The 19,269-nt window shown below is 48.3% G+C and overlaps 8 protein-coding genes across 8 annotated transcripts; 3 read left to right on the plus strand and 5 right to left on the minus strand.

Moving 5' to 3' along the window:
* Positions 1-2,379: 2,379 nt before the first annotated feature.
* BKA55DRAFT_695117 (ribonuclease T2-like protein) lies at positions 2,380-3,220 on the plus strand (the record flags this gene model as incomplete). Its single annotated transcript, XM_046200121.1, has 2 exons — positions 2,380-2,602; positions 2,652-3,220. The coding sequence occupies 2 exons, from the start codon at positions 2,380-2,382 to the stop codon at positions 3,218-3,220; spliced, it is 792 nt and encodes a 263-aa protein (XP_046044702.1).
* A 37-nt stretch (positions 3,221-3,257) lies between these two features.
* On the minus strand, positions 3,258-5,402 carry BKA55DRAFT_579691 (mannosyltransferase putative-domain-containing protein). The gene has a single exon (XM_046193894.1). The coding sequence runs from the start codon at positions 4,945-4,947 to the stop codon at positions 3,343-3,345; it is 1,605 nt and encodes a 534-aa protein (XP_046044703.1). The 5' UTR covers positions 4,948-5,402; the 3' UTR covers positions 3,258-3,342.
* Positions 5,403-5,587: 185 nt separating this feature from the next.
* BKA55DRAFT_579692 (uncharacterized protein) lies at positions 5,588-7,093 on the minus strand. The gene has a single exon (XM_046193895.1). It carries the CDS (start codon positions 6,881-6,883, stop codon positions 5,708-5,710), a length of 1,176 nt encoding a protein of 391 aa, XP_046044704.1. The 5' UTR covers positions 6,884-7,093; the 3' UTR covers positions 5,588-5,707.
* Positions 7,094-7,202: 109 nt separating this feature from the next.
* On the minus strand, positions 7,203-9,021 carry BKA55DRAFT_652624 (pyridoxal phosphate-dependent transferase). Its single transcript, XM_046197354.1, has one exon. The coding sequence runs from the start codon at positions 8,725-8,727 to the stop codon at positions 7,288-7,290; it is 1,440 nt and encodes a 479-aa protein (XP_046044705.1). The 5' UTR covers positions 8,728-9,021; the 3' UTR covers positions 7,203-7,287.
* A 1-nt stretch (position 9,022) lies between these two features.
* On the minus strand, positions 9,023-11,185 carry BKA55DRAFT_742412 (uncharacterized protein). Its single transcript, XM_046201504.1, has 3 exons — positions 9,682-11,185; positions 9,460-9,611; positions 9,023-9,388 (listed from the first exon to the last, which is right to left on the minus strand). Exons 1-3 carry the CDS (start codon positions 11,007-11,009, stop codon positions 9,228-9,230), a joined length of 1,641 nt encoding a protein of 546 aa, XP_046044706.1. The 5' UTR covers positions 11,010-11,185; the 3' UTR covers positions 9,023-9,227.
* Positions 11,186-11,997: 812 nt separating this feature from the next.
* BKA55DRAFT_522484 (uncharacterized protein) lies at positions 11,998-13,641 on the plus strand (the record flags this gene model as incomplete). The annotated part of the gene is made up of 8 exons (XM_046188586.1): positions 11,998-12,183; positions 12,231-12,385; positions 12,443-12,636; positions 12,689-12,796; positions 12,852-13,061; positions 13,125-13,221; positions 13,272-13,351; positions 13,433-13,641. 8 exons carry the CDS (start codon positions 11,998-12,000, stop codon positions 13,639-13,641), a joined length of 1,239 nt encoding a protein of 412 aa, XP_046044707.1.
* A 1,335-nt stretch (positions 13,642-14,976) lies between these two features.
* On the plus strand, positions 14,977-15,827 carry BKA55DRAFT_695122 (necrosis inducing protein-domain-containing protein; the record flags this gene model as incomplete). The annotated part of the gene is made up of 2 exons (XM_046200122.1): positions 14,977-15,296; positions 15,377-15,827. The coding sequence occupies 2 exons, from the start codon at positions 14,977-14,979 to the stop codon at positions 15,825-15,827; spliced, it is 771 nt and encodes a 256-aa protein (XP_046044708.1).
* Positions 15,828-16,039: 212 nt separating this feature from the next.
* BKA55DRAFT_597907 (uncharacterized protein) lies at positions 16,040-19,261 on the minus strand (the record flags this gene model as incomplete). The annotated part of the gene is made up of 7 exons (XM_046196140.1): positions 16,040-16,832; positions 16,905-17,290; positions 17,348-17,904; positions 17,963-18,115; positions 18,197-18,374; positions 18,698-18,901; positions 18,980-19,261. The coding sequence occupies 7 exons, from the start codon at positions 19,259-19,261 to the stop codon at positions 16,040-16,042; spliced, it is 2,553 nt and encodes an 850-aa protein (XP_046044709.1).
* Between the last annotated feature and the right edge of the window lie 8 nt (positions 19,262-19,269).

Here is a 19,269-nt window from a genome sequence, read left to right on the forward strand (position 1 = left end):
CTTGAAACAGAAGTCAGTGGGTAGCTTTTAGTGCGCAATGGACATCAAACGGCCCGCAGCCACAGAGCAGCTGTCAGGCAGAGCTGCTGAGCATCACATCATGGCAGGGATGGCATTTGCATTTTCACCTGAGATGGTAAAACAAACTATGGGTGATGGTGACGAGAATAGAAAGTTTGGCGAAAGGGATGCCCGATTTGTCTTGTTCGTTTCTCAATCGAGAAGAAGGGACTCCACCAAGATCAAATGCTACCCTACAGTCATGCATTTCAGTATTGATTGTTGCTGATAATGCCATTAAGACAAGACAGAAGAAGAACGGCATTGTGTATTATGCAATGCTTCTAATGTTAGGTGTCACTAAGAGTCAGATGACAGGTAAACTCTATTTTTTCATCCATGCTGCTTATCGCGTAGTTCATCGATCGTTGGCCTAACATTGCTACGATGGTTGAGTGTCACCAAAGTGTGACAATATTCCGCTGTTGCCGACAAGCGAAAACAGCGACTCATTGAATGATCTGATATTAAATTTCTAGTGGGCACGGCACGAAGCTCACCCTTGAAGCGAGCTCATCATTTCACGGCCGTATCCGTACACGGCCCTATGACAATTCAGCCCTAGAGGTTCGCAACTGGGTACCTGAAAAGGGATGGAGGATTCTTGGAGATGATCGGAGATTTTTGCACGCTTGTGGCGGGGGTTTCGGATTTCGGCCGGCTCTGCCCCTGAGCTGAAGTTATCTTATCTCAATGCCAAGGCCGAGGAAAAGAAAAGGACAATGCTTGATGCAGAGCCCGAACCCATGACCTTGGCTTGCTGTGACGCGAGGCTGGAAAAATGCCTTCAGTTTCTGGTCGTACAGACTTCTTCGAGCCTCTCACTGTTGAGAATGATCTGTTTGAGAAGAGAAATCTGACAGCCCATCAACCTTCATCCCAACCCGATAAACTCTTAAAATAACTTCTGCATAGACATAGTTATCGATGGCATCAATGCGCAATGCGAAATGCAAATGCCGATCTTGTACACAAGGGACATGCCAACAAGGTATGATGCGGCTGTGCAAGTGTTTAGATTGTTTGAGGTTGATGAAGTTCCCAACACCAACGAGCCAAAAATATCACTTAAACTTCAATGACTCTCGTGACCACTGATCAACAATAATTTCTTTTTTCCTTTCCGTTTATAACTTGATGTCGGATGATGTTTCTATGCCGCTCATGCGTTTGCTGTCACAAACTTTGTAGAGAAATGTTTCTTTCGTGATAACGATACTCCCGACAAGCGAGGTCCATGCAGGGACACTGTGATGTGCGATAAGATAAGGTCACGGCGGAATGAACGCTGCTTGATGGTCACTAATTGCGGATGAATTTACTCCGTTGATTTGAACCTTCAAGTTATCTGCGGTACTGTCCGTGGTAGCGGCAACCTCCGACGCCCATTGATTCACTTGTCCCCGCCGATAACAGGACGGATAAAAGTGGTAGCGGCCCAAATCGCCAATCAATGGACGGCCATCGCAATTGGGCTAAGGTCTGTCCATTACAGGGAGTTCTATGAGCCCGCGAAATAACCGTGCCGCCTTTAGTGATGGAAGCCACCAGTGATTCCTGAGTATTTTGTCGCCTCAATGCCGCCAAACGCCAGTCAGTGCAACTTGGACCTTCTGAAAGAAACTGGTCCGATCTGTCAACCGTATCTCCGCTGATCGGTTGTCGACCTGCCCGATCATCCAGCCACCAATTAAGCAGTCATCCAGCCATCTCTGCAAAGAGAATTGAGTTTGGATGCTCGGTAACCTTTATAGGCAAGTACAGAAAAAGATGGTAAATTCCGCATTCCCAATTGAATACCGTTGACCGTTGGCGGATAAATCGGCATCGATCTACAAGGATCCATCATCTCTCCCCTCAATCTCGATCAACTCCCATCAACAATACAACACAACTCACCCTCTCAATTCAATTGGTAAAACCTCACAAAGATTATGAAAGTGCAAAACATTCATGCCACAAAGCCTTTCAAACGGCATTGGCCGACGTCTGCAACATCTCCCTCCCCCAAAGGTCCCTTTGTCGCCGATCAACATCCAGCAATGTGTCAGTTCGCTTTCTCATTGGCTGCGACAAAAGGTCCTGGTAATAATCTGGCATACAATGCACGTGGGGTTCTGTGACGATACAGATCGCTGCTTATCAGTGTTACCACCTTGTCTGCTCCGTACACAACTGCTTCATCTGTCTACTTTGTCCGACACTAAGGAGGATAAACATTTTACTTACCTCCCACGTGTATTTTGTAGCGGAATATAAGTATCGCCTGTATTTCTCGTAAAGACTATGCGATTTTGTCGGTAAAACTTAAGCTTCAAAATGACGTTCATCAAGGCTCTCATCCCTCTTGCGCTTTACCTTGCTGGAGCGCAGGCTAAGTCTTGCTCTGCTGGTGGTAAACCCACTGCTGAGTTTTGCTCAAAGGATCTTCCTCTGTCATGTCACAACACCACTGCTGTTGAAGACACTTGCTGCTTTATTCCCGCTGGCCAGCTTCTTCAGACTCAATTCTGGGACAGTGACCCTGTAGCTGGACCTCATGGTACATCCAACCGCCACCAATCCCAGTCTCTCAAACTAACAGATTCCAGACTCATGGACCATTCACGGTCTCTGGCCTGATTACTGCGACGGCACATATCCCCAGTTCTGCGACAAGTCCCGGGAGTACACCAACATCAAGGACCTTGTAACAAAGTTCCTCGGCAAAAAGACCGTGTCTTACATGGACAAGTACTGGGTCAGCCAAGACGGCAATGACGAATCCCTCTGGGAGCACGAGTTCAACAAGCACGGCACATGTATCAGCACCCTCGAGCCAAGCTGCTACACCAACTACGAGACCGGCGCCGAAGCTGCTGATTACGTCAAGAAGACTATCTCCTTGTTCAAGACTCTTCCTACGTACAAGTGGCTCGCTGAGGCTGGTATCAAGCCTTCCAAGACAAAGACTTACACTGCTGATGAGATTGTGGATGCTTTGGCTGAACACCATGGTGCTCGTGTGACCATCGGATGCTCCAATGGCTCATTGAGTGAGGTTTGGTATCATTTCAATGTTCAGGGTTCGCTTCAGGATGGCCAGTTTGTGGCCAGTGAGCCTGATGGAAGCAAGAGTTCTTGCCCGGACAGCGGTATCAAGTACGCCCCTAAGAAGTAAGCAGCAAGCACATCTGAGGGACATATCAAATGAGAATAAACATGTATTCTGAATAGGCTATGATGACAATAAAAATATATCTACATTATTATTACGGCCGTGTGAGCGTTCACTCATCCCATCTAAAACGTTGCCTCGTAATACTTTCGTATCTTGTCACATTCCTCCATTAATTCTCGGTCACAATTAGCCTTGATGGCCTCCTCCCAGATGGCCTTTTCAAGATCGTATCCAGCAACATCAGTGATCTTGTCGACGTCGTCTCCCCAAAGCCGTGAGAGAGTTCCGTCAGGACGCTCAGGTACCAGGTCTTCCAGTACCTGACTTGGGTGCCTTGTATCAAACTTGACTCTGTTGAGATGGGCAAACATTGTACTTGTAATGTTTACTTCGTCCTCGGTTATCCTTAGTTTCTGCTTCCTTGTAGACACGATTGTTTGGTTTCGTCCTTTTTGTGTTTGCAGCTTCCAGTCTTGTTCAGGATCAGCCTGCCAGATGCCGCTCCCCCAGTTGATTTTTTCATCGGTAATGAGCTTGGCTGGCTTGGTGACCTGCCAATAGGGGTTGCCCAGGACCAATGCGCTCTGCATGAAAGTCTCCTTGTCACCTGATCCCCAAGCACCCTGCGAATGAAGTTGATAGTAAAATCGTGGCCCGTAAAAGTTGTAGTATGCCGCGAGCAAGAGACTGTCTGCATGCTTCGCTTTGTTGTACAGCATAACTCCTGACTCTGAACTTCTGGAGTCGATGGTGACATTGGGCATCTTGGCATCGGCAATCTTGTAGAAGAGAGGCGATATAGTTGGCAGCCAAAAGTCGGGCCAGGTCACAAGTCCACGACTCTTATACGGTTCCACGGTGAGGAGGTGATCCGGGTTTCGAATAGGAAAGGCATCAGAGTCAAGGAATAAGATGTCTTGAAAGCTGGAGAAGATAATCGACAAAGGTTTGTACTGGTACTTTTCAATCTTTGGTTGCTGAATAGATGCCGTATCAGGCAACTTCAAGAAATCGTCCATATTCAAGCATTGCACCTGCAGACCGGATAGTGTCTCGTTGCACTGTTCATGCTCCGCTTCGCTTGCCGAGTCAAGGAATAGTTGAACTGGTAAACGTGATCCAACATGTCGTAGCATCCGTACGGCCGTGGCTGCTACACCAACTGCCGATCCTTTGGCAGTGATGACAACGCCCTTGGTGTTGCGTTTGAACGGTACTTTTGGAGCCAAATGTCGAAGACTTTGAACAAACTTTGCATGATTTTCCTTCAGTGACTCGACTTCCTCGTCGGACACTTCCAACCAGTCCGTGTGGATCTGCGCCTTAGAGCCATGAGGATCGAATTTGTCCCGTGATAGAGAATTAGGCGGTTTAATCTCATCACCATGAGGTTCCGCCGCATAAAGTTCCTCAACAAGGTTCTCCCAGAATTTTGTTGTCTGCTCAGTTGGTCCAGTAAATTGAGGCCTGCTCGTAGAGATGGGGTTTGGATTGAGCGGGGTCTTCAACGTGGCTGAAGAGTCGGATTGGGTTTCGTTAGTTTGCGTGAGGCTTGATGAGGAGACTCTTTTGTATGCGACAGAGAGATCTGCCCAGAATTCCCAAAGCGTGAGGGCGCAGATGAAACAGATGAAAACGCCAAGGATTTTGACGAGACGATGGCGCGCTGTTACGACGCTGACCCATTTCCCGCTTTTGGAGGCGTCATCGCGCCAAGACCAGAGCATCGCGATGGTTGAGGAATTGACTTTGATAGAGGAACTGATTGTTGGGATGACAAAGAACGTCTGGCTGATATCAGAAGAAGAAAGCGAGTGAATAGAGGCCCGAGGCCAGAGTGATATCGTCGTTATCTGCTGTCAATTAACGAGTATCGTCAAAATTGGAGCTTGTCGAGTTTTCTGGTAGCGAGGAATAATTGTCGTTGCGCATGGTCAATTCGTGTCAAAAACCCCCGTGTCAAAAACCCCCTTCTTGCGTAAGTAGTTGTTTGGGAATAAATCTGGAGCAGTCGTAATGTTTCGTGACGCCTTTTCAGGGTTTTGTCGCAAACTTTGTAGGAGGTCAACCAGTCACAGAGCAACAGCTCAGAAGAATCATGTGATTTGAATCATGGTTTTTGTATCAAAACAAACAAGAAATTCGAACAATGAAGAAGGCAGATGAGAGACGTGAAACGATGCTGACAGTCAGATCAAAATAAAATGAAAGGAGCTGTTAGATGCCAGAAATCATCAGCTCTCACGTGATTCGTACACAGAGCATTACGCAATGCCGCGTTTCCCGATACCGTGCCACAATCCGACGTCCCGCAACAATCGCTTGCTTAACTTTTAGTGTCACATTCTATTTATATGCATATTATCTGTATTTCTTGTTCTTTTAAAGATGTATTAATTGTTCTCTCGCTCTTGAAGCGAGGGGAATCTCATCTGACGTCATGACGTAACCGCTCGTAAACATAAAACCCCGCACTCAATTAACGTTTCAGACAATTGGGGTCCTCTCCTCATCGATATTGATCCCAAAACCTCCGGCAGCCATGGAATAACTCTGATGAACCGCTTCACTAGCATAGACCCTCATCTCTTTCTCATAAGCAGCGGTGACACCAGGACTGTACCCGCCAGCTTCACGCAGCAATCTTCCAAGCAGCGCTGAATCTCGAACAGCTGTATTAGCGCCAAGTCCGCCAGCAGGCGTCATTGAGTGAGCTGCATCGCCAATGGCCGTCACACGCGGCTCATTCTTCCATTCTGGTACACCCGATGGCGTTGAGCAGGTAATTTTCCAGAACGCAGCTTCGCCCTCATCCATGTTGTCGAACAAAGGCTTGAACTTTGGGTGCCAGTCTTGAGCAATTGACTTTGCGATATCGGCAGCGACCTTTCCGACAATCGCGTAGTTATCATTCGGCGCGCGGATAACACCTGGTGCTCCGCCCATGGTCCAGCCAAAACTCACATCTGGGTTATCCATATCTCCAGAGCGAACGTTTGTCATGAGAAAGGCGTGGCCGTCGGGCCGTGTATCGTCGCGTAGTCGGAAGACTCCCTCGCCGAGCTGCTTGAATGCTGTTGTCGGAGCTTGGCCGTGAATACCTCTGGCGCCAGTGTCGTAGACCTTTAGTTTTCCGCCCGAGACTTGTCTCGCAACCTTGGAGTAGATTCCTTCACCTCCGACGAGTAAGGATCCTTCGATGGACTTTGTTCCGTCGGAGAAGATGGCGCGAACACCATCGTCGGTTAATTCGTAGCCTGTGACATTCTTGGACCATTCAACATAGTCTTCGCAACCCTCTGCAAAGATCCTTCGCATATCTCCTCTCGCAATTCCAACAATCTTTCCATCTCGCGACAAGAGATTCTCTCCAACGACATGCTCAGTCTGTTCTCCAGTGACTGCATCGAATGCCCGGTATCCACCACCGCCCGTCTTACCGCAGGCATCCCAGAAATGCTGCCATGTCTTCTTATCGAGAACAGACTCAATAGCATCAAGGCCCTCCGCTGAAAGACGGAGCCTGTACCCTTGGGCGCGAAAGATGAAAGATTCATCGCGCTCAAAAATCTTGAAAGGGATCTTGGACTGCTTGAGAGATTGAGCCAGTAGCAAAGAAGCAAGACCGGAGCCTGAAATGAGGATGGGCTTCGTGACTGACATGGTTCTGCTGTTGATGAATTGAGGTCCACGGAGGGTTGGGCTACGATGGAATGCGAAGTCTAGATAAATACCCGCTCAAACGCCAGCCTCCTCAATTGGCGTTTGTGGCACATCTTAGGCTGACAAACCTACCATTTTATATCGTGGAGTCTACCGCGCGCTATGGTGCAATCCTGAGACCCAAGATAAGGTTGAAGGCCTCAACAAGACGGAATCTGCAGTTCGGAACATTTACGGTGTCCGGAACTTCCGAATGCGGGCCTGGTGTAACATTGGACATTTGTAAGCTGACGTCTTCGCTGTTATTCCCATAGATAATCATCAGTCAGCTTGAATCATCGATCAATCTCACGCTGCCATCAGGTCAATTGCTGAGGTATCTAGAAATGTCATGTTGAATGTGCTTATTCACTGCGCAGTTTAGAAATGAGCAGTGCAACCTTGTTACTCTGCTGAATAACCTCCACCATTTCGCCCGCGCCTAGCACTGGGCTGATAGAGCAGATCCTCAGAACGACTCTCCCTCGTAGCTTTGTAGTCAAAATCAATGCAATATTGTTTTCCACCAAATGCTTTGAGATTGCAGCATTCAATTCATCCAACTCCTCCTCAGTCTTTCCAGCCGGTGCATACCTAAAGGTCACGATTGCCATACTTGCTCGACTTGTAATTTCCCAGTCCGACAACTGTAAAATCTCAGCTTCAGCAATTTCTGCGAGATGAAACCCGTGGTCGATCATTTTCCCAAATCTTTCCACGCCGAGAACTCGTAGTGTGAACCAGAGTTTCAGCGCTCGTGAGGGACGCGTTAGTTCCATACCAAGGTTCCAAAAGTTGGGTATCTCCTCGTCCTCAAGAGCATCGCGAAGATAGTCGCCGTCGTTGTTGAAAACTTTGGCCAAGTTGATCTTGTTTCTTACTAGGATGAGGCTACAGCTGTATGTCTGGAACAGCCATTTGTGTGCATCCCAAGAGATGCTATCTGCTAATCCAAGACCGTTGGCGACAGAGCTTCGAGTTGCAGCGAGGGAAGCGGACGCGCCGTATGCACCATCAATATGAAGCCAGAGCTTCTCCTCATTGCGTATCTGGGCGAGCGCTGCCAATGGATCGATGCTTCCAGTGTTTGTTGTCCCGCATGTAGCGATAATGACAAAAGGCTTCAGTCCTGCTTCACGGTCCACTTTGATCGCATCTCTCAAGGCGGTCACATCCATCTGAAAAGACGCGTCTGTCGGAACAGCTCGTATTTGAACTCTCTTGATACCAATGATGCGAAGGGCTTTCTTGACAGAATGGTGTGTCTGATCAGAGAGATACGCGACGCCCAGATGTTCAGTATCGGGCTCCAATATACATTCTCTTGCAAGTACCATGCCGCTCATGTTTGCCATAGAACCCCCTGAGACAAAGATACCTCCAGACGTATCTGGAAGTCCAACTTTAGCCGACAGCCACTGCAGCAGCGTCTGCTCAACAATAGCCACACCAGAACCTTGCAGTTTCGATCCAGCAAAGGAATTGAAAGCGCTCGACAGACAATCACCTATCCAAGAAAGTGGCGAGACAGGTGATGGAACAAAGCTGAAACATTTGGGATGGTTCGTTCGCATTCGATAGTCAGAGATGGTGAATGCATCTTCAATGGCCTCTTGAATGGGATGAGCATCACCAGGAGTGCTGATGTCTTTGAGTTGAGAAACCTCGGTTCCTTGGGCTACTCGCAAGAGAGGGTCCTCGCTAACCTTCTGGGTGGTCTGAAAGACCCGATCGAAGGCGGCTTGGAAGGAAGAGCTTAGGGAGTCTAACTCTGCACCTTGGTTTGGGAGATAGGAAGAGTTCATAGTAATTTGCTGCGAGTATCGTAACGTGTAGTTCGAGTTTAGGGAACCGCGCTCTTATGGGCTGACTGCGGCTTAGAGCGGCCCGGCGTGTATTACGAGAGCGACAATTGAAGGGCGCGAAATCTGACTGAGTCAAAGATGGCTTCCCCGCTTTTTGTGTCATTAACGCCACGGCGAAGCGTCGATTACCAAGTCCTCAGACATAAAGCGTGCTTTATCTCCGAAGACGCCCCGGTGCTATTACAGCCTGAGCTTCGGATACGGTGATGAGTAGCAATATCAAAATAGCCACCTTGTATTCTTGACTGTCAAGTGTTGCCTTGAGTCAGATTGTCAGACCTTTATGCTGGAGGTGAGCCAATCATACATACCGAATTGCGCCAATGCTACGCCATTACACGATAAATATCTCACTATCACCGGATAGCGATCGGGCTTTAAAAGTGCGCCCTACATGATGGAATCACTATAGCCGAGGCGGTTTGTATTGTAAGCTGTATCTACTCAGCACTAACGTCAGACGACCTCTCGGTCGCTATTTTGATAACCATCTCATTAAACAGATTCCACCACTCAATATTCGGAACTGAACGCACTCGCGGATCAGGCATCACCAGAATTAAGTTTAGTTTCCCTGAAAATGTCCAAGCCCATGTTTGAGCTGAGGTTGAATCAGTTAGCTTAGTTGCAAAACAAGAACTTCGTGGGGGGAAGCGGGAACATTGCACTTACGTCCAAACAAGTTGCTAACTCGTGAATAGAACGAAAAGTCGTCAGTCTTCAGGGCAGGCCTATCACTTGGATCTAGAGATCCGTATGACCCCGGGAGATGAAGTCCGTCCAAAAGACCTGCTGAGGATAGAGGAGTAAACATACCAGGCGGTCTATCAATATTGTTGCGTCGGCAACTATCAGCCACCCATTACACGATAGGGAAGATTTGAAGATACTTACGAAGGCAATAGACCAGCTTTCATCGCTTCCATTGCATGCGCAACACCACCAAAGGCAGCTGGGCCTTGAGTCCAATCCACATGTTCACTCATATTGCTCTTGACCGCCTCATTCGTCGCCCGACCGACATTCTCGGCAATTTCCCAAACGATCTTGCGCCAGTTTTCACTCCCTAAAGCAACATCCTGGTTCTTCAGATACGCACTGACGTCAAAGGGCGACACAAGGAAAGTAGTCGCCATGACGGGCCCAATGTAAGCTGTTTCTGTACATATCTCGCTCAATGCTGTCTTGGAAGAAGTTGAATGATCATGATTGCCACCGAGCGATGTCTGCCGCAGCCTATTGCTCACACAAATAGGTGCCGCCGTGGTTCGTGACATATCTTCTGGCGGAAAGGTTTTGAGGAGTGCAAGAGCTTGCAAAGCCGTGAGCAGTGCCGTCACAGTAACCTCATGCGCCTTACAGATCTTGAAGATCTTTTGCGTCGTCTCTTGTGACAAAACCTGCCTTCTCACGGAATAATCGGTGTCAGGTCGGTCTTTTGCTGGTTCCTGCGAGATAGGGCACAGAGTGATGTTGCCGAGGTTGGCACCAAGAAGCTGAGCTGCCTTCTCTTGAGATTCAGCATTCAACGGAGTGTCTCCAATAGGAACACGGAGAAAGTCAAGATAACAAGGGTGTAGAGAAGAGTGAGATGCATCTTTGAATGAAAGCGATAGCACCTTGGTGCTAATGCCGTCTGCAAGCTTGCTTAGAAGATTGTTAAGAATCGCCGCACCACTCCAAAAGTCGTTCAATGCATGATTGCAGCGCATTGTAAGGGCAAAAGTCCCTGCTTCAGCGGACGAAACAACGAGTGATACGTGGATTAGATGGTCCCCCAGCTCAAGGCTGATGCGCTTCTCTGGGGTCGAGTAGAAGTTGTCCGTGAGTAACTTCAAGCCCTCTTGAGCTGACTTGTCGGTATGCAGAACGGTAGTCCTCTGCTTAATCCTCTCGGAGAAGTCACTGTTTGATGTGAGAGGACGGTAGACGAAGCTTCTAGACTTGGCGACCGCCGACTCTTCTTGGCCACGCTCAATGACTGCCAGGAGGGAAGGCTTCTCAAGGCAAACACGCGATACCGCTTTGCTGAACCAAGTTTCAACATGGGCTTTGTTGTTGAGCTGGGACGCGTAAGACGGAGCAATTGTGAAGATGACAGCGCCCATCCATTCGGTCCAACCATCGATCTCGAGCCACTGGTCGAACATGCGCTCAGGTCCGATGAGCGGCCGGCTCCAGAGGCCGTCGCTTCGTTGCTTCCATTGAGAGACCTTGGGCATTATGCTGTATTCTTTAAGAGAGTAGAAATGATCAATGTGGTGTTGGAGCAAATATTATCAACCCTGCCCATGCTGTTCTTTTCACTGCGCTATGATCGTCGTTCTCGTGGCCGAATCAGTGTCAAGAGGAGACTAAATTCTCACGACGTGCCTTAGTACCCCGCTGTAGAGTATCGTGCCATTTGCTGTTCCGTAACAGCGTGGAAGTCTTACACTTCGTTGCACATGATTCCCATTCTTGAATCACGAGACTTGACCCGGTTTGTCATATTTTTCTTTGTGTACATAGTCAGCTTGTTTTAGTGGGTGATCGTTCTGGATACATGCTGAGATCAGAGGATATCACTGAGCATCAAGTATGAACATAACAGCCGGCAATTGCCAAGTAAACAATATTCCCGGACGATGTAGTAGAACAGCAATGTTATATGCGATGTTAGATATATTGAAGTATCGCTAGCTTCTCTATGTATGGCCCATCTTAGTCGGAAATGCACCAGTATTGCTTTTTCCGCTGGTTCGGTTCGGCAGTCGGGATGCGGGCTTTTCCGCATGGACCGAACGAACCTTGAACCTATATTTAATATTCATGGCATTGCCTCGCACTCTCATACTGATATCTATGAAAGTACAGTAGTTGATAATCATTTGGGAAGGATTCTTGAGTTCGCAATTTTTCGTGATCCCCATCAGTCTTCCCCGCAGTATCGTGGCATCCGCGTCAGCTTCACTTCTCCGCCACGCGACTGGGAGACTACCTGGACCGACATCTGCTGCAGTCACGGAAAAGCCTAACAGTTCTGCATCATCTGGGTCACTCTTTTATGTCGATCAATTGGCGCGATCCCGAATACAACCATCGAAGAGTCAGGACAAGGATACAGAAATGTCGGCAAAGCGGGGTACACCGACAATAAAGAGTCGAGATGACTCTGGACTTCAAGGAACTAGCAGAACACCACAAAGCTCGTTCCTGACTACTACCACTATGGCCATAGGAGTACTTGCTATTGGTGTCTTGGTTCCCTATAGCCTTGGCTTCTTCGGTGAGGCTCAGGCAAAGCCCACTGTCATCGACCCTGTCAAGCTACCAGCCACGGCCCAGATAATCGACCAAAGGAGCTTCAATGTTCTGGAGCATGTCCCTCCCCCGAAAGAAGCTAATGCTACAACAGTGAGTGAGCATAAACACGTCTGTGGCCTGTGCTGACATAGCGATAGAGGTTCCTATGGCCGGGAGTTACCTATGAATCCCTCACCGAACGACCATTTCATGTTTACGATGCAGAATTTCTCGATATAATTGGAAGCGATCCAACCCTGACTCTGCTCGCTACGTCAGATAAAGACCCCATATTTCATGAAGCTGTCGTATGGTTCGTGAACTTAACGGCCTAGCATTTCTCTTCAATCACTAACACCCAACTACCTAGGAACCCTCCGACTGAGGAAGTTTTCTTTGTGCAGAACGCAGGCGATCCGGATGCTGGGACAGGACTTGCAAAGTCATCTGTCATTCAAAAGATTTCTTTGGCTGAAGCTGAAGCTCTGAAGAATGGATCGCATGCGGAGAGTCAAGTCAAGATCACTATCGTAGACTCTAATCCGCAAGTCATCAACCCCAATGGTACATATACTTCCTAGATGTTGTAGAGTCACCATATGCTCATAGTTTATAGGCGGAACGAACTATAAGGGCCAAATCATCTTTGCAGGCGAAGGTCAAGGAGAGAACATACCTTCCGCCTTGTATCTGATGAACCCCGAAGCACCATATAACACAACAAGTAAGGATTCCCCTGGGTTTCTGCGCTCTGAAAACTGCTGACTGTGTCATTGTAGCACTTGTGAACAACTTTTTTGGCAGGCAATTCAACTCGCTCAATGATGTCTCCGTCAATCCACGCAACGGCGATATCTACTTCACAGATACCATGTACGGCTACTGGCAGTATTTTCGCCCCGTGCCTGGGCTGCAAAACCAAGTCTATCGTTTTGACCCAGATACTGGAGCGTTAACCGTTGTTGCAGATGGCTTCGTCGCTCCAAATGGTGAGGCAAAGAAAATTCCTATTATATTAATGTGATTGATTGCTGACGATTAGTGAATGACAGGCCTCACCTTCTCACCAGATGGACTGCACGCCTACGTTACAGACACTGGCATAAGCAACGCACTATTCGGACATAACTATACTCGTCCCGCCTCCATGTAAGTCTTGGGATTAGCAGTAACGGCCAGACCTCTAATAGTGATAATAGCTACCGGTTTGATGTACAAAAAGATGGTACATGGGAAAATCGCAAGACATTTGCTTTTACAGCAGCTCGTCTACCAGATGGTAAGCTTGATTAACTATTTCTTACTGCCACCAGATCCTGTTACAGAAGGCTAAAAGTATGCTAATTGCTTTTGACTCTAGGGATTCATTGCGATTCCAAAGGCAACGTATACGCGGGCTGTGGTGATGGCGTGCATGTCTGGAATCGTTCCGGAAAGCTCATCGGTAAGATATACACAGGAATCAATGCAGCCAACTTTCAATTCGCTGGTAAGGGACGCATGGTTATCATGGGGAGGACGAAACTGTTCTATGCTACTCTTGCTGCTTCTGGAGCACCATTGAGTTGAGCCGTTGACATAATCCGATGCCTCGGTACGAGGAGTTGACTTTTAGAATAAAGCGTCAATTCCAGACCTACCACTGATGCTCCGCCCTGTTACGAGGTTTCGAGACATAATCCTTCATGGCGCAAAATAAACAAGTTTCTGCGTGTCAAAAGAACTGCATACACATGGAATAGTACCTGAATTACCAGAACAAGCTAGCATGTTATTATTCTCAAGCCTTAAGCTTAGTGATCGATCGCCATGGGTTACATCGTGATACAGGGCGGCACAGCCCTCGGACCCGCGAATCCATCCATATCTGCCGATCCCTCACAAGGCTGTGCAGCTGATGCCGATCAATCAGGGGATGCTTACTTCTGCCTGCTACTAAAAAATAATCCTCCGATGACAGTGGCATTGCTTGTGACGTCGGACAATAAAGCTGTTTACCGTCGGTCTAGGTTTATGCATGAATGTCAGCATCCTTCGTGTTTAGTCCAAATCGGAACAGGATTGAAAGGTCCCTTGCAGAGTGACATTCAATGCCTCTGATCAGCGAGAGTGGAGCTGAAACAGAACACGACTTGCCTATTTTGACTTTATAGCTCACTTCTGACGTCAGACCAGTTTGTAAGGCAGAACTGCTCGTACAGTTGACCACTAACACTATATTCGGTAAGGAAGATACGCCAGCCTTAACAACAGCGAGTCGAAGGCAACGTTGCCATTGAGGTAAATTTTATCGAAAGGTATGGAATCCGCATTGTTTTTGTGTTCTCAAGACTTCCTATCTAATCTTAATGTCAATAATAGCTCCTGCGATGAACAGTGCAACAGCAAAACTGCCCCCAATCCAACGCAGCCTCACAAACGTCCCATCGACCCACGTGCCTGTCGATCAGTCTTGGCTTTAACCCGCCTCAACATAGAAAACCCGACTCTGCAGTAAAGGGAAAGCCATGATGTAATTGACTCTCTGATCTGTTTCAAGCAGGCAGTGCTGAAACAATCCTTCCAGAAAAAGTACCGTGAATAGACTTGAAGGATGCACTTTGATGGGCCTATCAATCACACAAGTCGTATCCGCTAGCCTTGCCGGCAGGTGATCTGGAGTAACATGCCCGAAAAAGTGCATAAGTTTCTTGCGACCTTGTTGCTGACAAGATTATGATCAACATGGATGCAACGCGGACGAGCCGCGATCAAGGTGTTGAGGTGTAAGATATTGATCTGTTCAAGACAGGAACCTATTGCCGAGAGCTTCAAACAAGTATAAATATACTATCATCAACCCTCAGTTAACTCCATCTCATCACCATCCTCACCTCCCATCACAACATCAACTCAACAGCAATCATGCAGAACAAGTTCATCACCGCCGCTGCCCTTCTGAGTGCCATGGCATCAGTCCAGGCATCTCCCGTTTCTGTCTCCAAGCGAGATGTTCTTACAGCTCTTCCTGGGGGCGCTTCTGACATTGAGAACAAGTTCCAGCCTGCTCTTGACTTTGACGGCGATGGCTGCTACCAGACCGCTGCCATTGATCCTGATGGCAACTTGAACCCTGGTCACGGTGCAACTGGTACTCCTCAGGGAGACTGCCGTGATCCTCCCCAGCTTGACAATAGCAACACCTATTCTCGCAAGCGCTGCAACAATGGCTTCTGTGCCATCATGTAAGTGTTTCCTCTCAGGCCTCGAATACGAGGACTTCTTCGTTTGAGACGAGTATACATGCTAATATTGGTCCTCCAAGGTATGAGACCTACTTTGAGAAGGATCAAGCTGTTGGTGGCAGCTTTCTCGGTGGTCACCGCCACGACTGGGAGAACATCGTCGTTTTCGCCCAGGGTGACAATGTCGTCCGCGTAGCTCCCTCCTGCCACGGCAAATACGACGGTGCAAGCAACGAGTTCCCCAGCGACGGAAGCACGCCTCTTCTTGTTTATCACAAGGACGGCGCCGGAACCCACTGCTACCGTTTCGCCAACGATGATGACCAGGCCAACCCTGAGAACCCTACTGGTTCTTTCTTCAAGGCTCCTCTTGTTGGTTGGGACAACTGGCCTGATGTTGGTCTGCGAGACAAGATGCTACAGAACTGGAGTGGGGGTGTTGGACCTAAGTTGGACGACGAGTTTGGAGATTCGCTTAAGGCGGCTGCTGGTGATGGTGTTCAGGGCTTTGATCCTTACAAGGACGAGTAAAGACGGGGAGACCCACGAACCTTGTTTACTACTATTCATTCTTACTCTTGAAATCTTTTGACCCCGTTGAATACATCGCTGAGGATTCTCCCCATGAAGTGAATGACTTGTTTTTCTGTTGCCTTCTGGACGTGTTCGTCCTTGTAATGAACGTTCAGAGCCTCTTGGCGTTCGCTTTAGACTCATGAGATGAGCAGAGGCCGTGTTTTCTGCTACCTGATCTCAATAACCCGCTGCAAAACTCCATCCATCCTCACATACTTAGACTTGTTCCGCTGCAGTTCCTTGAACCTATACAGCCCATCAAACCTCTCACATTGCTCCGGCACAAGTCTATCAAAATCCTGAACTCCCTTCCAAAACCTCTGAACATTTTCAGGCTGGGTAACCACAAAAGCTCCAACTCGAACGTAACATCGATTCCCATTCTCATCTTGTCGCTCATCCAAGACGAGGCAATGTACGGGGTTGGTGAAGTACGCCATGTTTGCAAAGACAGGAACCGCAATGGGCGACTTGCAGTTTATGGCCTCTAGGTTGAACTCCACATCCCAGTAGTTCTTACTTTGAACGTCGATTGCTTCATCACCACGGCCTCTCTCACGAGTCGTGGCTCCAACGTTCACAAGCCTCACGCCGCTGACCGGCCCCAATTCGGCAATGGGTAGGTAAGAGCACCGCAGACAGAGAAACGAACCGGGGGCGGAGCAGTACTTCAAACCACTCGAAGGTATTGTGGGATTGAGTTTTTGATGGGGGATGATACTTGCATCGATGAGTTTGGCGAAGTAAATATCCACCGATCTCACTTCCTGCGGTTCGATGACAGCATCCTTGACAGAACACCAAGACCACGTTGGAGCGATGTACTCGTCGTATCTCTTGCCAGGTGTCGAAGGTAAGTTGCCATCATATTCAAATGAATATTTGCTTGACATTGCTCGCCATACCAACTGCATCTCTATATATGGCCGCCATAATCCAGCGAGGAAAAGTTCTGACGATCTATGGCAGGGTTCATCCAGCTGAGTTTGTGTACCATGTCGCGTCTGGTCATCTTCAACTTGATCTTCCGACTCCATCATATGCTGAAAGACAGGGTAGAGCGCATCAACAAGGCCTGATAGTGTAACAAGCTTGTCAGTCGCAACCGTGAGCTGTCCCTGGGCGTAAGCTTGAACTACTTGATTCCAGTTCCGAAAAACATTCTCAAGCGTTAGATTATCCAAGTTTCCATTTCGCGCGTCGAGAACAAACTTTTTCAGTGTAGTCATTACGGCAGTGTCATGTCTTCTTGCCGGATGACCATATGGCAGTCGCTCGCACACTGCGTTCGAGCAACACTCGAGAGCAACTTGTTCAAGTCCTAGATGTAGTACCCTTGGTGCTAAAACACGTCCCTGGAGAGCCCACGCTCCTTGATTCAACTCTGAGTCTGAGATGCATTCCCACCAGTTGTGATACTCTGATATGCAACACTTACTAGGGAACCCTTCGCCCCATTCACGGTGTATGTATACTGGGTACCATGGGCGGCTGGCGCGTTTCTCAGGAGGACAGAAGAGCCCGTGGCCAGGCTCACCGTCCCCGTCAGCTAAGAGGTTGAGCCATGAGTTCCCATAGACAGAAGCCAGCCGTCCGACTTCATGTTCCCAACCTGCAGGGTCGTCTTGGATGATGCAGAGTGAGTCAATCCAGAGGTATTCGTGGTTCAGTCTTTTGACAGTATCACATGCGTCGATGAAGATGCGGGAGAGTGCGTCAGTAGGGACCGAAGATTTGAAGGCTTCGATACTGCTGCGAGTCAGCTGGAGAGGGTTTCCTGCATCCCGGAAATGGCTCAGAGTAAGGTATTCAGCACCATCAGGAATATCCTGACCCTCGACTAGGCGGACTAGAAGTGTACCGTGTGTATGATGGATATGCAGCAGTCGGGTTGGCTTCCAGGCGGATGTCTTCATGTTTTTACAGCCTTTATGATGTTTGTCGCATCGGTCAAGCCATTCCCTGACAGATTTCCAAGTAGCCTCGTCCTGGTCAGATCTAGGCAACGGCTTCATGTTGATGTCCTTCGCATCTATACTCCCCAGTCAGCTCTGGTGTCTCTCAAATCGACCATCCGATCCCAAACTTACCATCAATATGGATCATATCAAGAGAAGCCCACACATGTCTGATATGCGGCCATACAATTTGTGGTCGCTTTGAAGAACTCAGAAACACAAGCTTCACATCATCAACGTCTTGCTCTAATGGATGCTGCCTCAGTACAGCAACTTGGCCTCGAACTTTCAAGTTTTGACGAGAATGCTGCAAACCCCTAAGCCACATTGCACAAAGTTCGCACCAACGCGAGGATTAGATGAGACTTGAGAGAGCTCGAGCTTGGATTGGCTGGATGAGCTCATCATCGCGACAAAACTCACAGAGAGTCCCGTCTTGCACCGAGAGAAATCTCATGGGCGACTCGGGACTGTTGTATGAAGAGCTTGGAGTTGGCATATTTGGCAATGAAATGTGAAAAGAGATTGCAGACTTGGCGAGTTGCTAGATGCTCAGAGTTGCAAGGACGAGTGAGGCGAAGCACGGCAACTTTTAGCCGGCCTGCCTCGCAACGCGCCTTAACCCCCGGAACCGTATCATACTGGCTGACCCATGATAGCTTCTCTCATGGGTGCAAACATTTTTCCAAGTGCCTGAAGTTGCTTTCCCCAATCATTGCAAATACCCATGAATATGAATGTTTCTGGGCCTCGTGCATCCTGCGGATCGCCCCAGAAGACAAGCTCTCGGCTTGCTCTGAGGATCGAGTGATGTTTTTTCGATTAACTGCAGAATTATAGAGAACCTGCCATCGGGGGCGTAGATACCATGATGTTCAAGGCTTGAACCTTCCGGGGCTTTGAATGGAACAAGTCGAAGTCGACCTTCGGATTGAGCCAGATGCGCCCGCTGAGATCATTGCTTTGCGTCTCGCATCCATCCTCATATTCAAACTTGATGTATCTACTCTGGTAACCAGGCGGGCTGCAATCATAAAAACAGTCAAGGTAGTCCATACAGTAAAGATCGAACTGGCTGTCGATGGGACTTAGTTAAGATGTTTCGCCTCTGGACATGGAAATTTCGAAGGCTTGATATGCTGCCCGCACTTCTTCAACCTTATTTTTCTCCCCCTGTCTTGCCTCTTCTGCGCGCTTTCGGATAATTTCTTTTCGCTGGAAAAGCTCTCTTTTGCGTTCATCCCGTTTCTCTCTCAAGCGATGGTAATCTGCACCGTCAGGTCCGTTGTACGCCGCGGTTTCGTCTGGGTTGGTTTCATCGAGGTCGGAGATATCTTCATCAAAATCCCAAAGTATAACACCATTTTTCTTTTTCACTGCCGCAGAAGCGCGATAGTACCAAGCGGGTAATTCTGAAGAAGAGGATGTCATTGTTGAGA

The sequence above is a fragment of the Fusarium redolens genome (genome assembly GCF_020744475.1).
Source record: "Fusarium redolens strain MPI-CAGE-AT-0023 chromosome Unknown BKA55scaffold_17, whole genome shotgun sequence".
NCBI classification, from domain to species: Eukaryota; Fungi; Ascomycota; class Sordariomycetes; order Hypocreales; family Nectriaceae; genus Fusarium; species Fusarium redolens.

Coding starts and splice junctions, on each gene's coding strand:
- BKA55DRAFT_579691 (XM_046193894.1), bottom strand. CDS start 4,947: ATGCTCTGGTCTTGGCGCGATGACGCCTCCAAAAGCGGGAAATGGGTC.
- BKA55DRAFT_579692 (XM_046193895.1), bottom strand. CDS start 6,883: ATGTCAGTCACGAAGCCCATCCTCATTTCAGGCTCCGGTCTTGCTTCT.
- BKA55DRAFT_652624 (XM_046197354.1), bottom strand. CDS start 8,727: ATGAACTCTTCCTATCTCCCAAACCAAGGTGCAGAGTTAGACTCCCTA.
- BKA55DRAFT_742412 (XM_046201504.1), bottom strand. CDS start 11,009: ATGCCCAAGGTCTCTCAATGGAAGCAACGAAGCGACGGCCTCTGGAGC. Junction 9,612..9,681: donor AAAGCTGGTCTATTGCCTTC/GTAAGTATCTTC, acceptor CAATATTGATAG/ACCGCCTGGTATGTTTACTC. Junction 9,389..9,459: donor AGTTAGCAACTTGTTTGGAC/GTAAGTGCAATG, acceptor ATTCAACCTCAG/CTCAAACATGGGCTTGGACA.